General features: G+C 43.3%; 1 protein-coding gene across 1 annotated transcript in view; it reads right to left on the bottom strand.

Moving 5' to 3' along the window:
• Positions 1–8005: 8005 nt before the first annotated feature.
• The window catches only part of LOC111960124 (dynactin subunit 1), a 41307-nt gene continuing 26546 nt past the window's right edge, over positions 8006–22766 (bottom strand). The window contains exons 21-31 of the mRNA XM_070437795.1: positions 19885–20021; positions 19322–19483; positions 14987–15118; positions 13685–13810; positions 13446–13588; positions 13072–13238; positions 12749–12879; positions 12270–12474; positions 9648–9721; positions 9435–9524; positions 8006–9284 (exon numbers count right to left, since the gene is read on the bottom strand). Of these exons, the coding sequence (XP_070293896.1) occupies positions 9156–9284; positions 9435–9524; positions 9648–9721; positions 12270–12474; positions 12749–12879; positions 13072–13238; positions 13446–13588; positions 13685–13810; positions 14987–15118; positions 19322–19483; positions 19885–20021 (1496 nt within the window). The 3' untranslated portion in view covers positions 8006–9155. The remainder of the gene's footprint in view (positions 9285–9434; positions 9525–9647; positions 9722–12269; positions 12475–12748; positions 12880–13071; positions 13239–13445; positions 13589–13684; positions 13811–14986; positions 15119–19321; positions 19484–19884; positions 20022–22766) is intronic.

The raw sequence follows: 22766 nt of genomic DNA, 5'->3' as shown, positions 1-22766 counted from the left end.
GGAATTGTGAAAAACTGCAGTTAAATATATTGGCCTAAGGTGATGTAACTTCCCGACTTCAATGCATTAAATACATTTATTTTGAAAAAATTTATTACTTCAGTGTTATTTAGTAAAAAAAACAAATCTTAAAACTGCATTGTGGTTAAGGCTTGTAAGTAACTTTTCACAACCTGTTTAATTCGGCGCCATGTGACAAATAACATTTTGGATTTGAGGAGAGAGGGAGGCTGGAGGAGAAGAGAGGGAGGCTGGAGGAGGAGAGAGGAAGGCTGGAGGAGAAGAGAGGGAGGCTGGAGGAGGAGAGAGGGAGCCTGGAGGAGGAGAGAGGGAGTCTGGAGGAGGTGAAAGAAAGGTTATGACAGGACAAAGAGCGGATAGAGCAGAGATGGGCAACTGGTGGTTCGCAAGAATGTCATGGCAAAATGTGTAGAATTGCAGGAAATTAACTCTAAAACTCTAAGCAAATGTTTCTCTCTTCTGTCAAAAGAGGGGCCCCAAATGTTTTGCTCGCAAGGTGGGGGGAGGCCCCAAAACAACATTTTGCCTACGACCACCAAAAGGTTAAGGCCCGGCTCTCACTGCATTTGTGGGTGTGGATGTGGGTGGGCAGACCACTGCAGCCTCTCATGATGAGTTCAGATATTTTGTGGCTCCCACCCCCATTAAAGTTGCCCATCCCTGGGATTGAAGAACAACAGGAGAGAGAGAGGGGTAAGAATCTAACCTCTTGAGTATCTAAATATGTCGTATCATATTCATGATCAAATTTCCCCATTACAAATGCAATAAAAACATTTTATTGTCAGTCTGTTGTATTCTATTCACGTTGACAGAATCTGTTGAGTCGATAAGAGATAAGCATGATTGCATGGAGCAGGAAGAGTTACAGTACAGACAGGAAGTGACATCACTGCAAGAGGGACTCAGTCACAAAGGTCAGAGGTCATGACTGTCACAAACATTAATATGAACAATAAATACAAATAATAATACATTATAATAATAATTACATTAATTAGAATCACATTGTTCTCAGTTTCTAATGTCTTTCTGCCCTTCTTTTGCTCACGTTCTCAGGAGTTTGACATGAGTGTTGAGGACCTCTGTGAAGCCATCACACAGACAAAGGTTGGTCCCTTCTCAGATCATTTAAATAACGACATTATAACAACAGAAGGGTTCCTGTTAACATGATTCACTTTCTCTTTTGTTATGCATCTCGTAATCCCTCTCGTAGGCCTTCAGGCTACAGCAGGAGGGTCGTGAGGGCCTGCGCTTCCTCGGGGTTGATAGGAAGCTGGAGAAGTCTTCCAGAGAGCTGAGGGACCTTAAGGCATCCCAGGCAGAGACTGTGTTAGAACTACAGAAGACTAGAGACATACTGTTACTGCAGCACCGCATAAATAATTACCTGCAGGTAGGCCTAAACACACACACACACACACACACACACACACACACACACAGAGACACAGGCGTGCACGCACGCATCACAGGAGGTTACGCACGCATCACAGGAGGTTGGGGAGGACAGGCTCGTGGTAATGACTGGAGCGGAAAGAGAGGAATGGTATCAAATACATCACACACATGGGTTCCATGTGTTTGATGCCATTCCATTAGCTCCTTTCCAGACATTATTAGGAGCTGTCCTCCCCTCAGCAGTCCCCAAAAGTTTGGACACACCTACTCTTCTTTATTTTTACTATTTTCTAAATTGTAGAATAATAGTGAAGACATCAAAACGATTAAATAACACATATGGAATCATGTAGTAACCAGTGTTAAACAAATACAAATATATGTTATATTTGAGATTCTTCAAAGTAGCCACCCTTTGCCTTGATGACAGCTTTGCACACTCTTGGCATTCTCGCAACCAGCTTCACCTAGAATGCTTTTCCAACAGTCTTGAAGGAGTTCCCACATATGCTGAGCACTTGTTAGCTGCTTTTCCTTCACTCTGCAGTCCAACTCTTCCCAAATAGACCCGCTCTCGGCCAAATTCACAATCACATAGCAAATCCCAATCTCATGCAGTGAATGGTTTACGAAAGGAAATCATCGGACTCAAACATTAGCCACATGTTGGTGCCTTTTCACCCTAAAAATTCTCAGTATTTCATCAAACTTTAGAGAACCCATTTTTCTAATGTTAGACTCTAATGCAAGTTGAAAATACTTCTATGTTGATAGGTTTCTCTCAATGCAGGTGGAATCGAATTCCCTCTCTTGCTCGCTAGCTAGCTAGCCTAGCTAAACTAACGTTACCGGCTAGCAATACAGGTGCACATTGATTTTGCAATTAATTAGCCAATTAGCATGCAAATGACTAGTCATATTTTCTATAAATCAAAGACGAGGATTGTTGTGGCAGAGTAAGATTAATCACATCCAAAATTGCGTAGCTATCTATCCAAACCGCTCTGGAAAATCAATTTGTCAGCATTTTAAAACATTTTTGCTACAGGAACTGAAATAATAGGTTTTCTAGCTAGCTAACGATCGCTAGAAGCCAGCTAATAATTTGATAATTTGGACAATAGATTATTCAGACCAGGGCCAAGGGGGGAACGTCCTGGTCAAGACAGGTCTGATTTCACCCACCTGTCTAGCTGCATTTCTTAATTTTGACCTGGCTGATAGCTCTGGTCCAGTGCGTTAGTGCACGTTCTTTCACTATTGGAGCTAACTGAGATGTCTATCAAACAGTTATCACAATATTTGGTAGCTAACGACATAGTCTGAATAAGGTGCAATGAGCTGCAAGATAGCCTTTTGACCTAGTAATGTTGTGTTAACTTAGTGGGGGTTTGCAACAATTGGAGCTGATTGGAGACCATTAGCCAGACCATTAGCCTACTTCCAGAAATGAACATGACCACATGATCCTAATCATTATGATAACTCGATTTAGTCAAACTGTGACTTCAATCAATGTTTACACAGTTGAAATTGGGAAGTTTGGGAAACACTGCTCTAGGGCAGGCCGACACTCCCAACTATTGGGGGGCTAATCAATAACCAATAATCAATTGGCTGTACTTGTCTGTGATGACCAGTGGGAGACCATGCAGGCTGTGAGCCAGCAGCAGTCAAGTTTGTCACAATGTATGTCAGTGGTTCAATCGTTCATATCTCTAGACCAGGCATGGCCAACTCCAAGAAGCACTACGCCCCATACAGACACCAGAGACTCCACAAGTACCACAGATACTGACTGGATAGCCCTTCTACTGTAGTTCTGGATGGCCCTTCTACTGTAGTTCTGGAAAGTCCTTATACTGTCGTTCTGAATAGCCTTTCTACTGTAGTTCTGAATAGCTCTTCTACTGTAGTTCTGAATAGCTCTTCTACTGTAGTTCTGGATGGCTATTCTACTGTAGTTCTGAATAGCTCTTCTACTGTAGTTCTGAATAAGCTTTTTACTGTAGTTCTGAATAGCTCTTCTACTGTAGCCGTTCTGAATAGCATCTTTACTGTAGTTCTGGTGGCCCTTCTACTGTAGTTCTGGATAGCCCTTCTACTGTTGTTCTGGGTGGCCTTCTACTGTAGTTCTGGATAGCCCTCTCACTGTAGTTCTGAATAGCTCTTCTACTGTAGTTCTGGATGGCCCTTCTACTGTAGTCTGAATGCTCTTCTACTGTAGTTTGGGTGGCCCTTCTACTGTAGTTCTGGATAGCCCTTCTACTGTAGTTCTGGTGGCCCTTCTACTGTAGTTCTGGATAGCCCACTTCTACTGTAGTTTCTGGATGGCTCTTCTACTGTAGTTTCTGGATGGCTCTTCTACTGTTTGTTCTGGAAAGCCCTTATACTGTATTTCCGGAAAGTTTATACTGTAGTTCTGGAAAGCCTTATGCTGTATTTCCGGATAGCCCTTCTACTGTAGTTCTGGATGGCTCTTCTACTGTAGTTCTGGATGGCTCTTCTACTGTCGTTCTGATAGCTTTCTTACTGTAGTTCTGGAAAGCCTGTATACTGTATTCCGGATAGCCCTCCTACTGTATATCTGGATAGCCCTTCTATTGTATTTCCGGATAGCTCTTCTACTATAGTTCTGGATGGCCCTTCTGTGTTTCGGATAGCCTTCTACTGTAGTTCTGGATACGCCTTCTACTGTAGTTCTGAATAGCTCTTCTACTGTAGTTCTGGAATAGCTCTTCTACTGTAGTTCTGGATGGCTTCTACTGTAGTTCTGAATAGCTCTTCTACTGTAGTTCTGGATAGCCCTTCTACTGTAGTTCTGGATAGCCTTCTACTGTATTTCCGGATAGCCCTTCTACTGTAGTTCTGGATGGCCTTCTACTGTATTTCCGGATAGCCCTTCTACTGTAGTTGCTGGAAAGTCCTTATACTGTCGTTCTGAATAGCTCTTCTACTGTAGTTCTGAATAGCTCTTCTACTGTAGTTCTGAATAGCTCTTCTACTGTAGTTCTGAATAGCTCTTCTACTGTAGTTCTGATAGTCTTCTCTGTAGTTCTGGATGGCTCTTCTACTGTCGTCTGAATAGCTTTTCTACTGTAGTTCTGGAAAGCCTGTATACTGTATTTCCGGATAGCCTTCTACTGTATATCTGGATAGCCCTTCTATTGTATTTCCGGATAGCTCTTCTACTATAGTTGGATGGCCTTCTGTGTTTCCGGATAGCCTTCTACTGTAGTTCTGGATAGCCCTTCTACTGTAGTTCTGAATAGCTCTTCTACTGTAGTTCTGGATGGCTCTTCTACTGTAGTTCTGAATAGCCCTTCTACTGTAGTTCTGGATAGCCTTCTACTGTAGTTCTGGATGGCTCTTCTACTGTAGTTCTGGGTGGCTCTTCTACTGTGGTTCTGGATGGCTCTTCTACTGTAGTTCTGGATGGCTCTTTCTCTGTTGTTCTGGAAGCCCTTATACTGTATTTCCGGAAAGCCCTTATACTGGTAGTTCTGGAAAGCCCTTATGCTGTATTTCCGGATAGCCCTTCTACTGTAGTTCTGGTGGCTCTTCTACTGTCGTTCTGAATAGCTTTTCTCCTGTAGTTCTGGAAAGCCTGTATACTGTATTTCCGGATAGCCCTTCTACTGTATATCTGGATAGCCTTCTATTGTAATTTCCGGATAGCTTTCTACTATAGTTCTGGATGGCCCTTCTGTGTTTCGGATAGCCCTTCTACTGTAGTTCTGGATAGCCCTTCTACTGTAGTTCTGAATAGCTCTTCTACTGTAGTTCTGGATGGCTCTTCTACTGTAGTTCTGAATAGCTCTTCTACTGTAGTTCTGGATGGCTCTTCTACTGTAGTTCTGGATGGCTCTTCTACTGTAGTTCTGAATAGCTCTTCTACTGTAGTTCTGGATGGCTCTTCTACTGTAGTTCTGGGTAAGTTTCTGAATAGCTCTTCTACTGTAGTTCTGGATAGCCCTTCTACTGTAGTTCTGGATAGCCCTTCTTACTGTAGTTCTGAATAGCTCTTCTACTGTAGTTCTGGATAGCCCTTTACTGTAGTTCTGAATAGCTCTTCTACTGTAGTTCTGGAATGGCTCTTCTACTGTAGTTCTGGATAGCCCTTCTACTGTAGTTCTGAATAGCTCTTCTACTGTAGTTCTGAATAGCTTCTTCTACTGTAGTTCTGGATAGCCCTTCTACTGTAGTTCTGGATAGCCCTTCTACTGTATTTCCGGATAGCCCTTCTACTGTAGTTCTGGATGGCCCTTCTACTGTATTTCGGATAGCCCTTCTACTGTAGTTCTGGAAAGCCATTATACTATAGTTCTTGATAGCTCTTCTACTGTAGTTCTGGAAAGCTCTTCTACTGTAGTTCTGGATAGCTGTTATACTGTAGTGCTGGATAGCCCTTCTACTATAGTTCTGGAAAGCCATTATACTGTAGTTCTGGATAGCTCTTTGCTGTGGACGGTAACTGTTCAAAACTAGGGCCAGTTTTTCTCCTGTCAGGTCCACGATGGGGTCAAGGGGCAGTGGGAAACTCTTGGCCCAAGGAGAGTGGAGGCAGTGGCACATTGGGTCAGGTTTTACTGGACCATGTGATGTGAGCAGGAAACAACTCTGGGCCCTGTATACAGTGTTCAAACTAATGCTCCTTGCTGTACCGATCTCTTATCTCAGAACTTGATTGGGTATGGGCAGCAGTCTTTAAAAAAATCAAATTTCATGGTTGTCTTTCATATTCTGTCTTTTACTCTTGAAAACAATGTTTTTAGAAGAAAAAAACATTTATTGCTTTTTAAGTAGAAGGGCTGTTCTGTGTTTTCAAATATATACAGTGGGGCAAAAAAGATATTAGTCAGCCACCAATTGTGCAAGTTCTCCCACTTAAAAAGATGAGAGAGGCCTGCAATTTTCATCATAGGTACACTTCAACTTGACAAGACAAAATGCGAAAAAAATTCTCCAGAAAATCACATTGTAGGATTTTTAATGAATTTATTTGCAAATTATGGTGGAAAATAAGTATTTGGTCACCTACAAACAAGCAAGATTTCTGGCTCTCACAGACTCGTTACCTGTATTAATGGCACCTGTTTGAACTGTTTTATCAGATAAAAGCACCTGTCCACAACCTCAAACAGTCACACTCCAAACCCCACTATGGCCAAGACCAAAGAGCTGTCAAAGGACACCAGAACAAAATTGTAGACCTGCACCAGGCTGGGAAGACTGAATCTGCAATAGGTAAGCAGCTTGGTTTGAAGAAATCAACTGTGGGAGCAATTATTAGGAAATGGAAGACATACAAGACCACTGATAATCTCCCTCGATCTGGGGCTCCACGCAAGATCTCACCCGTGGGGTCAAAATGATCACAAGAACGGTGAGCAAAAATCCCAGAACCACACGGGGGGCCTAGTGAATGACCTGCAGAGAGCTGGGACCAAAGTAACAAACCTACCATCAGCAAGGGCATTGAATATGAAACGTGGCTGGGTCTTTCAGCATGAATGATCAAACACACCCGCCGGGCAACGAAGGAGTGGCTTCGTAAGAAGCATTTCAAGGTCCTGGAGTGGCTAGCCAGTCTCCAGATCTGAACCCCATAGAAAATCTTTGGAGGGAGTTGAAAGTCCGTGTTGCCCAGCAAGCCCAAAACATCACTGCTCTAGAGATCTGCATGGAGGAATGGGCCAAAATACCAGCAACAGTGTGTGAAAACCTTGTGAAGACTTACAGAAAATTTGGACTCTGTCATTGCCAACCAAGGGTATATAACAAAGTATTGAGAAACTTTTGTTATTGACCAAATACTTATTTTCCACCATAATTTGCAAATAAATTCATACAATGTGATTTTCTGGATTTTTTTTCTTCTCATTTTGTCTGTCATAGTTGAAGTGTACCTATGATGAAAATTACAGGCCTCTCATCTTTTTAAGTGGGAGAACTTGCACAATTGGTGGCTGACTAAATACTTTCTTGCCCCACTGTATCTGAAAGTGTCAGTCTATATCTTTAGTATTTTCTCACCGCTGTGAGGGGTTGGTTGTATATGGTTAGGATTCACTGGAGCATTTTTACATGTACACAATAAAAATCCCACCGATTGTTGTGTTTAGTGTTCTTATTCAGACTTCTCATCCTGGATAGGGATACTGTATGTAAAGCACTTTGGTTTGTGATTGAGTAGCCAACTTGACTTAATCCTCTTGGGATCATAGGAGGGGGTTTTGTCTTTGCTGAAAGTCTCATCCATTTCCTTCTCCTGATCAGACTGTGATGAACATATCAAATGCATTTTTATTACAATTCTAAGGACCAGTTTCCTGGACACACATCAAGCCTAGTCCTGGACTAAAAAGCCTGCTCAGTGGAGAATCTCTATTGAAAGTACATCTTAGTCCAGGACCAGGCCTAACCTGTCTGGGAAATGGACCCTTTGTTTATCAGTGGTGCTATGCAAATAAAATGCTTATCGTTTAAATTCGGTCACAGTACAAATAAAAAGCTTTAACTTCTATATTCATACATGAATAGGCTATATTGTGAATATCATTTAATCTGACAAAATGGATGACTTTGAAAAGATCTTTATTGTTCTGTTTTGGACACATTAGTCGTTAGGTACAGTATAGTCGTTTGTATCCATGGACAGACTCCAGTCCGCTGTGTGGTCTGAACTACTTCAACATTTGCATTTGGTAAATGTTCTGCAATCTGCACTGAACACCCGGTCTGACAGAAACTTGTAGTTAAAGTATCACGGCTTTAGAGACCGTCTGCATATAACCTTAACCACTAGCCAAAAACCTTTAAATGATATCTTTACTTCCACCCAGATATACTTGCATGCATTCTTCATCAGTTACCATGAATAGTGACTAATGTGAAAGGTCTTGACACGAGGTACATATGGTGGATAGACCTTCATAGTGTAATGGCTAACTGAAAATGAGAGAGACAACACAGTGAAACAATTCAAATACTGAGTAACAAGTTCACTTACTGCTATCTCTCTTAAATCTATAAAGGTCCTAGTAGTGGACTGACACTAAAAATAAAAAAAACATTAAATTAGCTTCCTATCTTAATGAAATGACATGCAAATAGATATCAACTCCAAATGAACATAAGTTTTACAGTGAGAAAAGTTACATGTGTCAACTGGCTATGGGACTTCATTCCACCCTCTTCTTATTGACTATATATGGAATAGGGTGTAATTTCAGACACACCCTAGGTTTGAAATAGCCTGTCATAAATGAATAACAATAGTCAATTGAACAAAATCCCCAAACAGGGTAAGCACACATTAAAGTGCTGCTGACTGCTGGTATACGCAGGTAGGCGAATAATAAACCACCACAGTAGAACAAAAGGAGATGAAAAAAAATCATTTAGGACTTGAAGTGCAATAGAAAATAAGTTGTACAGTATTATTAGGTACTCGATGAGAACACGTGTGTGTCTCTTTGGCATAGAAAAAATGATAGAAATAGACATCCTAGAAGGGGCATAAAGCCTCTGATGGCAATTAAAATGCTATTTCTAGGTGGTGTAGTGTGACAAAGCGTATCCTGAGAGATTCTGTGGAACAACAGGAAATGGACTGGAACTTTAGGTGAGAGACTGAAGAAAAAAAGAAGGAAAAAAATTGTGTCTGCTGGGCTCCGATTGGTGAAGCCTGCTGTCCACTTGTGGACGCAGGCCAATGGGGTGTCGTCTTAGGCTATGAGGAGGCGGTGCACTTGCTGCAGGTGTTGCTGTGATAGGACAAGACGGTGCACCTGCTCCTGGCCCTTGGCACACGGGATGGCCACGCGGCCTACAAACACCGTGCCTCCCTCCTTCGCCTGAGAAGACAGGAGGACGAGAAAATACGATGTCAAAGGAAAACAAATACAGGTTGATGCATCCACCAGATATCTGTTGCATTGAGATGTATTCCTTATATTTGTTTGAGTGCCAACTAAGACAGTCTGTGATGTCCATGTGCGTGTTACCTTGACGAAAGAGGAAATGGGAAAGGTGGCAAAGTCAGAGGAGACCTTTGCCCCAGGCTGCTGAGAAACCACATGCTCCGCCACTTCACCCTGAGAGAGAGAGAGACTTGATGTTATGTCCATTTCCATGAAAAACAGATTAGTGGACAAAATCTGAGGTGAAGATAAATACTATGACTATTACTAGGGGTTGATAATATAAATTCAAGTCACCTTCAGTTTGTCCAGGGCGTCACTCAGGCTCTGCAGCCGAGCCGTCTGGTCCAAGAGCTGAGCACTAGCACTCACTGTAGAAGAGAAAGACTCTTTATCTATGTACCAACTCAAATAGACACATACAGTGCCTTTAAGAAAGTATTCACACCCATCGACTCCCTTCAACATTTTGTTTTTACAGTCTGAATTTAAAATGGATTACATTTGAGTTGTGTCACTGGCCTATGCACAATACCCCATTAATGTCAAAGTTAATTAATGTCAAAGTTAATTAATTATTAATTACACTTTAGATGGTGTATCAATACACCCAGTCACTACAAAGATACAGGCATCCTTCCTAACTCAGTTGCCAGAGAGGAAGGAAACAGCTAAGGGATTTCACCATGAGGCCAATGGTGACTTTAAAACAGTTACAGAGTTTAATGGCTGTAATAGGAGAAAACTGAGGATGGATCAACAACATTGTAGTTACTCCACAATTCTAACCTAATTGGGGTTAAACTTATCTGATCAAGAGAGAGTGTTCAAATTTTCATAAATGTTTTACAAATGTTAGAATTCTTCTTCCAGTTTGACCAAGTATTTTGTGTAGATCGTAGACAAAAAAATGACAATTAAATGCATTTTAATCCCACTTTGTAACAACCAAATGTGAAAAAGTTGAGGGATGTGAATACTTTACCTATACTGAAAACACACATAACATAAACTATGCTACACACACACAAAACCCTTCACACACACACACACCAGGGCACTGTTTCCCGATAGCGATGGAATTTAGGCTTACGAGTGTTTTAACGATGCATCTCTCCTACAACGGCCGAAGATGTAACATGTTTCCCAGAACACCACGGCAGAGAGAACGTTCGCTAAGTGCATCATTGAGGCATAGTGTCAGATCAGCCATCTCCATTCAAATCTTACCTTAACATTAGAATTATTTCACAATACTGACGACGGATCAGCTCCTAGAAAGAAATGACCAACTACGGCTGCAAATATTGAGGCAGCTGATTCTAATGCTTACCCTATAATAATGACCGAAATCAAGACTTGCACATTGTTACACATCATGGAATATATTGAGGCAAAAATTACAGACAACCTACAATTAGCAAAATAGAACTCAATTGAATGGGCGTGAAATAGATTTTAATATGATTGAAATATATAGGCCTGTGTAGTCTATATTACATTGATATTTTAATGCGTTCATTTTGATTTTCATTTGAAGCATCTTTTTATTTCAGTTGTTTGTAACAATTGCAAAGACATTGTCAACTTTGTACTTGTAGTCAACTTGGTTCTGAAGTGATCAGCGGTCACAGAGATGGATAATCCTCATGATTCTGTGTTCAGCGGAGATCTTCTGCCTCAGAAGGGCAAAAAAAGAAGCATCTAACGACGTACTGAGCTGTTCTGCGAGTGGTCTGAGGCAGTCGTTAAATAACAAACCTTTTCAAGTGCAACTTTAGTAACGATGGTTTTGAGAAACAGCTCTGAGATTTAACGATGCTCCTACGGCGGTTCTAACCATGAACATAGCCTTAAGACGCTTTTGGGAAACTGGGCCCTGGTGTCTTCCCGTCACACACATCCCTCCCAGTCACCTGGTGTCTTCCCGTCACACACATCCCTCCCAGTCACCTGGTGTCTTCCTGTCACACAAACACACATCCCTCCCAGTCACCTGGTGTCTTCCCGTCACACAAACACACATCCCTCCCAGTCACCTGGTGTCTTCCTGTCACACAAACACACATCCCTCCCAGTCACCTGGTGTCTTCCTGTCACACAAACACACATCCCTCTGTCACCGGGTGTCTTCCTGTCACACACAAATCCCTCCCAGTCACCTGGTATCTTCCTGTCACACATAAGCACACATCCCTCCCAGTCACCTGGTATCTTCCTGTCCCACATAAGCACACATCCCTCCCAGTCACCTGGTGTCTTCCTGTCACACATAAGCACACATCCCTCCCAATCACCTGGTATCTTCCTGTCACACACAAACACACATCCCTCCCAGTCACCTGGTATCTTCCTGTCACACATACACACATCCCTCCCAATCACCTGGTATCTTCCTGTCACACAAACACACATCCCTCCAAGTCACCTGGTATCTTCCTGTCACCTGGTATCTTCCTGTCACACACAAACACACATCCCTCCCAATCACCTGGTATCTTCCTGTCACACATACACAACATCCCTCCCAATCACCTGGTATCTTCCTGTCACCTGGTATCTTCCTGTCACATAAACACAATCCTCCCAATCACCTGGTTCTTCCTGTCACACATACACACATCCCTCTCCATCACCTGGTTATCTTCCTGTCACCTGGTATCTTCCTGTCACATAAACACACATCCCTCCCAATCACCTGGTGTCTTCCTGTCACACATAGACACATCCCTCCCAGTCACCTGGTATCTTCCTGTCACACATAAACACACATCCCTCCCAGTCACCTGGTGTCTTCCTGTCCCACATAAACACATCCCTCCCAGTCACCTGGTGTCTTCCTGTCCCACATAAACACACATCCCTCCCAGTCACCTGGTGTCTTCCTGTCCCACATAAACACACATCCCTCCCAGTCACCTGGTGTCTTCCCGGTGATGTCGACCACTTTAACTGTGGCAGTCATCTTGAGCAGGGTCCCCAGGAGCTGCTCCGTCTTCCTGTAGAGAGCCCCGTGGAGAGGCCCCTCAGCAGGGGGAGAGGAGGAAGAGGTGGCCTCTCTCAGGTGTAACTTGGGGACGTGGAGGGGAGGGAGAGAGGCTAACTGGGCTCTCATCTTCTCTGCCTGGAGGAGAGACAAGATACACAGAGAGTTATCAATAGAGACAGGTACACAGTCGGTTAACTATGAGCCTGAAACATACAAATATCAACAACTACTGACAATGTATCCATGACAACTATACTATTCAATGAACCACATACAACACAGACGGACAGTGTTCTGGAAACAAGAAAGAAAGCATTGATCCATATTTGGATTAGGACTGAATAGAGACAATGAGACTTAAAGTGACACACACACAAAGAGACGAGTCAGTTCCCTGCGGTGTTCTGACCTTGAGTCTGTTGTTCTCGTTCTTCAGGTGTTTGATACCCAGTCTCTGAGCCTCCACCTGCTGGCGGAGGAGAGGGGAGTCCACCACCTGCATGGGCCCAGACAGACCCCCTGCTCCTGGGGCAAGAGCGGCTGGAGAGAGGGGTGGGGAGGAAGAAGGAATTGAGAAATAAAACAAAACCTTGTGAGATAAAAAAGGTAAAAGAACAACAAAACACTATAAAAATATTAGGAGTATGTATAGTATGAATGACGTGCGAGGTATAAGAGGTGGCGTGTACTAAGGTGTGTGAGGTGAGGGATCAGACGACTCAGGAGCCTCACCTCCGGCGGATCCCGTGACGATGGAGGCGATGCCCGAGGCAGGCGGGGCCCTGAGGCCCTCGATGGTGCTCTTTGATTGGCTGGAGAGACGCTGCTTCAGCTCCGCCTTCTCTGCCTCCAGCTGGTCGATGTCTGCCTGCAGGGCGTCCATGGTCTCCTCAAACTCCCTGTGTGTGTGTGTGTGGGGGGGGGGGGTTAAAAAACAACCCTTAGTCTCACTGGAGATCTGACCGGTTTAACAATATGGGGATCGCACCACCTAGCCCCCTGATAGGCTAGAGGAAATCTTACACCTGTCCAGTCCTCTTTACTGCACATTCTATAACAATAATGTCCTACTTCCAAACAGTTCAACAACCCCCCCCCCGTCTTACTTCTCTTTCTTCTTGAGCAGGGCCAGGGTCTCATCCAGTTTGGTCTGGATCTTCTCCACACGTTCGTCTGCGTCTTTAGTCGACGTGTCCAGCTTCTTCTCCAGGAGACTGAGACGGACGTGAGCTTCACTCAACTCCTCTCCCTGGGGAGGGAGACAGGAGGGAGGTGAGAGATGGGTGCATGTGGAGGAAAATGTGTGAATGTGTGTAAGAACAGAGAAAGATAGACATGTCCCTACCTTGATCTTAAGTAACTTCTTGAGCTCCTTGATGACAGTGTCTCTGTCTTCCAGTTTGACTCCCAGGCCCTCTGCATCAGTGATCTCTGCCCTGAGGGCTGCTGCACGAGCCTCTACTGGGGGAGCCTGGAGGAGGGAGGGAGGGTGGAGAGAGGTAGAGAAGTAGACGGAGGGAGGAGAGAGGTGGAGGGAGTGTGATGGGAGAAACAGGTAAGAAGAGGGGAGAGAGAGAGAATGTCAATGTCATGAAATATACTAGAGTTTATTTCATGACATGTTCCAGATGTAATATATAGTATTGTTAGTTATGAACGGCTGGTAAAGGAGGAAGTCATTCTCCAGCCATAGCCCCCCCAGTCTCATACCCCCCAGGGAGAAGCATCTAACTCCAAACTGATAAGATGCATCTTCTAATAGAGCTGCTATATGGAGATCTATCTGTACCTTTCCTTGTGGTCTCTCAGCATCATACTCCCTCCTGCATGGAGATCTATCTGTACCTTTCCTTGTGGTCTCTCAGCATCATACTCTCCCTCCTGCATGGAGATCTATCTGTACCTTCCCCTGTGGTCCTCAGCATCATACTCTCCCTCCTGCATGGAGATCTATCTGTCACTTCCTGTGGTCTCTCAGCATCATCTCTCCCTCCTGCATGGAGATCTATCTGTACCTTTCCCTTGTGGTCTCTCAGCATCATACTCTCCCTCCTGCATGGAGATCTATCTGTACCTTCCTTGTGGTCTCTCAGCATCATACTCTCCCTCCTGCATGGAGATCTATCTGTACCTTTCCCTGTGGTCTTTCAGCATCATACTCTCCTCTGCATGGAGATATATCTGTACCTTTCCTGTGGTCTCTCAGCATCATACTCCTCCTCCTGCATGGAGATCTATCTGTACCTTTCCTTGTGTCTCTCAGCATCATACTCTCCCTCCTGCATGGAGATCTATCTGTACCTTTCCCTGTGGTCTCTCAGCATCATACTCTCCCTCCTGCATGGAGATCTATCTGTACCTTTCCTTGTGGTCTCTCAGCATCATACTCTCCCTCCTGCATGGAGATCTATCTGTACCTTTCCCTGTGGTCTTTCAGCATCATACTCTCCCTCCTGCTGGAGATATATCTGTACCTTTCCCTGTGGTCTCTCAGCATCATACTCTCCCTCCTGCATGGAGATCTATCTGTTACCTTTCCCTGTGGTCTCTCAGCATCATACTCTCCTCCTGCATGGAGATCTATCTGTACCTTTCCCTGTGGTCTTCAGCATCATACTCTCCCTCCTGCATGGAGATCTATCTGTACCTTTCCCTGTGGTCTCTCAGCATCATACTCTCCCTCCGCATGGGCAGTGGCCATCTTGTTCATGGTGGAGATGACAGCGCTGCAGGACTGACGCAGACACTCATGGGGGTTTAGACCTTGGGACCCATACACCTGGAGAGGGAGGGGAGAGAGAGTTACCAGAGAGATGGAGTAAAGAGAGAGAGAGAGAGAGAGATGAAGGAGAGAGAGAGAGAGGAAGGGGAGAGAGAGTATTAACCGAGAGGACCAACTCTTCATCAATATACCTATCATATGTAAGGACATTTGTCATTAATACACTATAGATACAAAAGTATGTGGACACCCATTCAAATGAGTGGATTTGGCTATTTCAGCCATACCCCTTGCTGACATGTGTATAAAATCGAGCACACAGCCATGCAATCTCCATAGACAAACATTGGCAGTAGAATGGCCTTACTGAAGAGCTCAGTGACTTTCAGCGTGGTACTATCATAGGATGCCACATCTCAAACAAGTCAGTTCATCAAATTTCTTCCCTGCTAGAGCTGACCTTGTCAACTCTAGGTGCTGTTATTGTGAAGTGGGAACATCTAGGAGCAACAACAACTCAGCTGTGAAGTGGTAGGCCACACAAGCTCACAGAACAGGACCACAGAGTGCTTAAGCAATTAGCGCATAAAAATCATCTGTTTTTGGTTGCAACACTCAATACCGAGTTCCAATCTGCCTCTGGAAGCAACTTCAGCACAATAACTATTTGTCGGGAGCTTCATGAAATGGGTTTCCATGGCCGAGCAGCCACACACAAGCCTAAGATCGCTTGGCATTGCACATGGTGTTGGCTGGAGTGGTGTAAAGCTCGCTGCCATTGGACTCTGGAGCAGTGGAAACGCGTTCTCTGGAGTGATGAATCACCATCTGGCAGTCCAACGGACAAATCTAAGTTTGGCGGATGCCAGGAGGACGCTACCTGCCCTAATGCATAGTGCCAATTAGGGTTGAATGTCGGGAACCCGGTTACAGAGATTTACCGCCCAAAACTACTCCCTTTTCCTGGGATAAATAACCGAGAAACCGGTAAATTATTTATATGAACAGCATGGTGTGAAATGGAACTGTTAAACCTCTACAGGTTCGGTGTCCCCCCCATGGGACGATTGAGCTAACGGGCACTAATGTGATTAGCCTGACATTGTAAGGAACAAGAACATTTCCCAGTACATAGAAATGTCTTATATGGGCAGAAAGCTTAAATTCTTGTTAATCTAACTGCACTGTCAAATTTATAGTTTTTATCACAGTGAAATAATACCATGCTATTGTTTGAGGAGAGTGCACAGTTATAAACTCGAAGATGTATCAATAAACCAATTAGGCACATTTGAGCAGACTTGATACAACATTTTGAACAGTAATGCAATGGTTTATTGGATCAGTCTAAAACTTTGCACATACACTGCTGCCATCTAGTGGCCAAAATTGCACCTAAAGTGCAATAATATATTCTGGCCTTTCTCTTGAATTTCAAAGATGAAAAAAAATGCATGTTTTCTTCTTTGTATTATCTTTTACCAGATCTAATGTGTTATATTCTCCTACATTACTTTCAAATTTCCACAAACTTCAAAGTGTTTCCTTTCAAATGGTACCGAGAATATGCATATCCTTGCCTCTGGGCCTGAGCTACAGACAGTTAGATTTGGGTATGTCATTTTAGGTGAAAAGAAAAGAAAGAGCGATCCTTACCAACGACCTCTGCATGATGAATCAACGCTCAGGGTGGGGACAGACCATCTCAGTACGGAGCGCAGTACACAATGCATGTAGACCTACAGTATCATCTCATCATGGTAACCTTCTTTCTTGTGACAGGTAGGCCTACATTTGCTGCAGCATAGCCTATACTACAGTAACATAAATACCGAATGGCGTCTATCTCCATCTGGCTTTCGGGGGTCACCTGGTTTTTTATTTTAAAGAGTACACTTTTTTTCTTCTTTAAAATCAGCACAAACGCGAGCACTCTCTCGCAGTCTCTCTCTAGCGCCATCAACTCCATTTAAATTACATCCAAAATAGAGAATCTTGTTCTAGATGGACATATAGCCCTACATATAGGATGTCCTAGTCTAACTCTTTCAGGTAATAAATTCAATGCAGTATTAGCCTTATATTTAGCTAATTAATGGTGGGTTATCGCCTCAGTTTCTTGCGCAATACGCACGCACCTGTGCTCTGCTGGACACTCACCTTAAAAAATAAAAAAAATAAAAAAAATACTCTCCTTGGCTCTTGGAGTCCCATGCGGGAAAAGCTAGACTAGAATAGCTTGTTGGATAGAATTTATTTTGCATTACTTATACCAATAGACTATTTCGCGAGTAGACCTCAAGCCTATTAAATATGGTGGAATTACACTGCTTTTATTGATGTAAAACATTTGTTACATTGGAAATGATTTATTTTTTGTAGCTCTTTTTGCTAAATGTTAATTACAACAGCCAATAGAAAAATCACTGTATGTTGTTAGTTTGAAAGAAGAACGAATGCGTGATGGCAGTAGGCTAGAGCAGTTATTTACTCAGACCCATAACCATTCAAATCTTCGTGACGAGAAGTGAAAGCATTCTGCATCTAATTTTAGTCCTATATTATTCAAGGACGTCATTAGAATGATGAAGGACAACAAAACGTATTTCATTTAACTGTTGAAAGCGACGAAGGAATGAAGCAACAAGAGAGAGAAAGAGGAGGTAGGCTTATAACATTAAGGTGAAATATAATATATACATATACACGTCAGCCTACGAATTATACGAATAGGCCCTATTATATTTCAAAATTAAAATCAAATTCACTAGCCTGTACTTGTAACTTTGTAGGCTGCATGCGTGGGACCAGAATTGCATGTTCTCTTCTGATTTATCATAGTTTGAATGAAGTCCATAAATCCAGTCCATATAATACAGTAATACAGTCCACAGTCAAAAAGATTAGCCTACTGGAGCTAGTTTCATTAATTTACCCAAGAGAGCATATAGCTAGCTACAGCTATGGGCTTTTGTTTTTCTGTCGCGTGTAATGTGCAGTGGCTTATACCCCCCCCAAACCCTATTTTTACTCTGCTGCTACTCTGTTTATCATATATGCATAGTCACTTTAACTATACATTCATGTACATACTACCTCAATTGCGCCGACCAACCAGTGCTCCCGCACATTGGCTAACCGGGCTATCTGCATTGTGTCCCGCCACCCACCAACCCCTCTTTTACGCTACTGCTACTCTCTGTTCATCATATATGCATAGTCACTTTAACCATATCTACATGTACATACTACCTCAAATCAGCCTGACTAACTGGTGTCTGTATGTAGCCTCGCTACTGTTATAGCCTCGCTACTGTATATAGCCTGTCTTTTTACTGTTGTTTTATTTCTTTACTTACCTATTGTTCACCTAACACCTTTTTTGCACTATTGGTTAGAGCCTGTAAGTAAGCATTTCACTGTAAGTGTTGTATTCGGCGCACGTGACAAACTTTGATTTGATTTACAGTATGAAATGGATAACGGCACAAACATTTGGGATTTTTTGGGCTCATTAAATGTCGTTAATGTAGGGATCATAACATTTATTATTATATAAGGGTCATCAGGCCAAGGTAGCGTCAGGTTTAACACTCCCGGTTTAACCGGGAAATACCGGATTACCCGGGAGAAAAGTGATTTATTCTCAGGATGGAACATTAGTAAAATACTGATAGAATATTCAACCCTAGTGCCAACTGTAAAGTTTGGTGGAGGAGGAATAATGGTCTGGGGCTGTATTTTATGGTTTGGGCCAGGCCCCTTTGTTCCAGTGAAGAGAAATCTTAACGCTATAGCATACAATGACATTCTAGACAATTCTGTGCTTCCAACTTTGTGGCAACAGTTTGAGGATGGCCCTTTCCTGTTTCAGCATGACAATGTCCTCGTGTACAAAGCAAGGTCCATACAGATAGTTTGTTGAGATCCCATCAAACACCTTTGGGATGAATTGGAACGGCGACTGCGAGCCAGGTCTAATCGCCCAACAGTGCCCAACCTCACTAATGCAAGTCCCCGCAACAATGTTCCAATATCAAGTGGAAAGCCTTCCCAGAAGAGTGGAGGCTTTTGTAGCAGCAAAGGGGGCGGCCAACTCCATATTATGATTTGGAATGAGATGTTCGACGAGCAGGTGTCCACATACTTTTGGTCATGTAGTGTACAAGTAGCCTATGGTTACCGTATTGTGTGACAGACAGGTCGTCCACATTGATCAAGAAGAATTAGCTCCCGGGAGCTGTGTGCCGTATATAGTACCTGTTCAACAGCCTTGAAGGCCACGTCATCCAGTTTTAGAGCGTTGAGCCCCTCCTGCTCCCCGAGAGGGGCGACCATCTGTGCCCCCGCCGCAGCCACCTCCTGTAGCACGGCAACCACCCGTGTCAGCTGACGCCTGCAGTCCGTCAGCGTCTCCGACACCTGTCATTGGTCCACAGAGCTGTCAGTCACACGTTCTCAGAGTATTTCCACCTCCACAAAGTTGACAGTTGCATTACTGTAGTTTATGAGATAAGTGTAAACACTAGGCTCTGTGCTCCAAACGCCAGCCAAGAGTCAAGGCCAGCTGGTGGTTAGCATAAGGCTAAGTGTGCCAGGTTACTTGATGGTCACAGCTAACATGTAGCGTTCTATCACATGCAACTACTTCAATGACTTGAAATTGGCTAATGTTCGCATGTATAGAGCCACTGGGTTTGGGTTACGCACAAGACCTACAAAATGTTGTTCATACTGGGGCTCCAAAGATACTGTGAAACACTTAACAAGGCCAAGACTCTCCAACCTAAACGTAAGGCCTAAGCATAGCGCTGGTCACATACTGGGGATCCAAAAGACAGAGCAGCTGGCACCCCTGGTACATCGGTCCCTGGCATCCTGCGTCTGATCTTCTTACAGAACTGTTTGATGTCACTGCAGAAGGTAAATAACAGAGATAGATAATATACACACACACACACACACAGCACCAGTCAACAGTTTGGACACACCTACTCATTCAAGAATTTCTTTATTTGTACTATTTTCTACATTGTATAATGATAGTGAAGACATCAAAATGATGAAACAACATATATGGAATCATTTAGCAAACAAAGAAAAGTGTTACAAAATGTTTTATTCGAGATTCTTCAAAGTAGTCACCCTTTACCCTGATGACAGCTTTGCACTCTCGCCATTCTCTCAACAAGCTTCATGAGGTAGTCATCTGGAATGCATTTCAATTAACAGGTGTTAAGGAACTTATTTCCTTAATCTGTTTGAGCCAATCAGTTGTGTTGTGACAAGGTAGGGATGGTATACAGAAGATAGCCCTATTTGGTAAAAGACTAAGTCAGTCAGTCAATCCGGACAATTTCAAGAACTTTGAACATTTCTTCAAGTGCAGTTGCAAAAACCATCAAGCGCTATGATGAAACTGGCTCTCATGAGGACCGCCACAGGAATGGAAGACCCAGAGTTACCTCTGCTGCAAAGCAAAAGTTCATTAGAGTTAACTGCACCTCAGATTGCAGCCCAAATAAATGATTCAGAGTTCAAGTAACAGACACATCTCAACATCATCTGTTCAGAGGAGACTGTGTGAATCAGGCCTTCATGGTCGATTTTGCTGCAAAGAAACCACTACTGAAGGACACCAATAATAAGAAGAGACTTGCTTGGGCCAAGAAACACGAGCAATGGACATTAGACTGGTGGAAATCTGTCCTTAGTTCGATGAGTCCAAATTTGAGATTTTTGGTTCCAACCGCCGTGTCTTCGTGAGACGCAGAGTAGGTGAACGGATGATCTCCGCATGTGTGATTCCCACCGTGAAGCACGGAGGAGGTGTGATGGTGCTTTCCTGGTGACACTGTCTGTGATTTATTTAGAATTCAAGGCACACTTAACCAGCATGGCTACCACAGCATTTTGCAGTTACAGTTAAAGTCGGAAGTTTACATACACTTAGGTTGGAGTCATTAAAACTCATTTTTCAACCACTCCACAAATTTCTAATTAACAAACTATAGTTTTGGCAAGTCAGTTAGAAACATCTACTTTGTGCATGACAAGTAATTTTTCCAACAATTGTTTACAGACAGATTATTTCACTTACTGTATCACAATACCAATGGTTCAGAAATGTACATACACTAAGTTGACTGTGCCTTTAAACAGCTTGGAAAATTCCAGAAAACTAAGTCATGGCCTTGGAAGCTTCCGATAGGCTAATTAACATAATTTGAGTCAATTGGAGGTGTACCTGTGGATGTATTTCAAGGCCTACCTTCAAACTCAGTGCCTCTTTGCTCGACATCATTGGAAAATCAAAAGAAATCAGCCAAGATCTCAAAAAAACAATTGTAGACCTCCACAAGTCTGGTTCATCCTTGGGAGAAATTTCCAAATGCCTGAAGGTACCACGTTCATCTGTACGAACAATAGTACGCAAGTATAAACACCATGGGACCACGCAGCCATCATACCGCTCAGGAAGGAGATGCGTTCTGTCTCCTAAAGATGAACGTACTTTGGTGCTGGAGTGTGTCGCTCTCTCGCCCTCTGTGTGTGTCGCTCCTCTGCTTGCCCTCTTGTGTGTGTCGCTCTCTCGCCCTCTGTGTGTGTCGCTCTCCTCCGTCTGTGTGTCGTTTCTCTCTCTCCTCTGTGTCTCTATCTGTGTTTGTCCGTGTGTAGTTCATCCAGGTGCGTTGGACTGTATCGGTGCTGCAGGTGGTGCGTCTCAGGGCTTTCTCTTCAGCCGGGACAGGAGGGGCTGGCTCTGACATCCTTCTGAAGGACCTGGACACCACGTGCAGGTCTGATATAAACTATATTTAAATAATATATTTCCATGTCACGGTACCGGTCAAAAGTTTAGAAAATAGTAAAAATAAAGAACAACCCTTGAATGAGTAGTTGTGTCTAAACATTTGACTGGTACTGTATAAATCAAATCAAATCAAATCAAATTTTATTAGTCACATACACATGGTTAGCAGATGTTAATGCGAGTGTAGCGAAATGCTTGTGCTTCTAGTTCCGACAATGCAGTAATAACCAACAAGTAATCTAACCTAACAATTCCACAACTACTACCTTACACACACACACATAAAGTGTAAAAGGATAAAGATATGTACATAAAGATATATGAATGAGTGGTGGTACAGAACGGCATGGCAGATGCAGTAGATGGTATAGAGTACGGGTATATACATATGAGATGAGTACTGTAGGGTATGTAAACATAAAGTGGCATAGTTTAAAGTGGCTAGTGGTACATGTATTACATAAAGATGGCAAGATGCAGTAGATGATATAGAGTACAGTAATACATACATATGAGATGGGTAATGTGTAGGGTATGTAAACATTATATAAGTGGCATTGTTTTAAAGTGGCTAGTGGTACATTTTTACATAATTTCCATCAATTCCCATTTTTAAAGGTGGCTGGAGTTGAGTCAGTATGTTGGCAGCGGCCGCTAAAGTTAGTGGTGGCTGTTTAACCAGTCTGATGGCCTTGAGATAGAAGCTGTTTTCAGTCTCTCGGTCCCTGCTTTGATGCACCTGTACTGACCTCGCCTTCTGGATGATAGCGGGGTGAACAGGCAGTGGCTTGGGTGGTTGTTGTCCTTGATGATCTTTATGGCCTTCCTGTGACATTGGGTGGTGTAGGTGTCCTGGAGGGCAGGTAGTTTGCCCCGGTGATGCGTTCCTGC

The sequence above is a fragment of the Salvelinus sp. IW2-2015 genome, linkage group LG37 (genome assembly GCF_002910315.2).
Source record: "Salvelinus sp. IW2-2015 linkage group LG37, ASM291031v2, whole genome shotgun sequence".
Lineage (NCBI taxonomy): Eukaryota > Metazoa > Chordata > Actinopteri > Salmoniformes > Salmonidae > Salvelinus > Salvelinus sp. IW2-2015.
The sequence above is the reverse complement of the archived record's forward strand: the minus strand, read 5'-3'. Positions and strand labels throughout refer to the sequence as shown.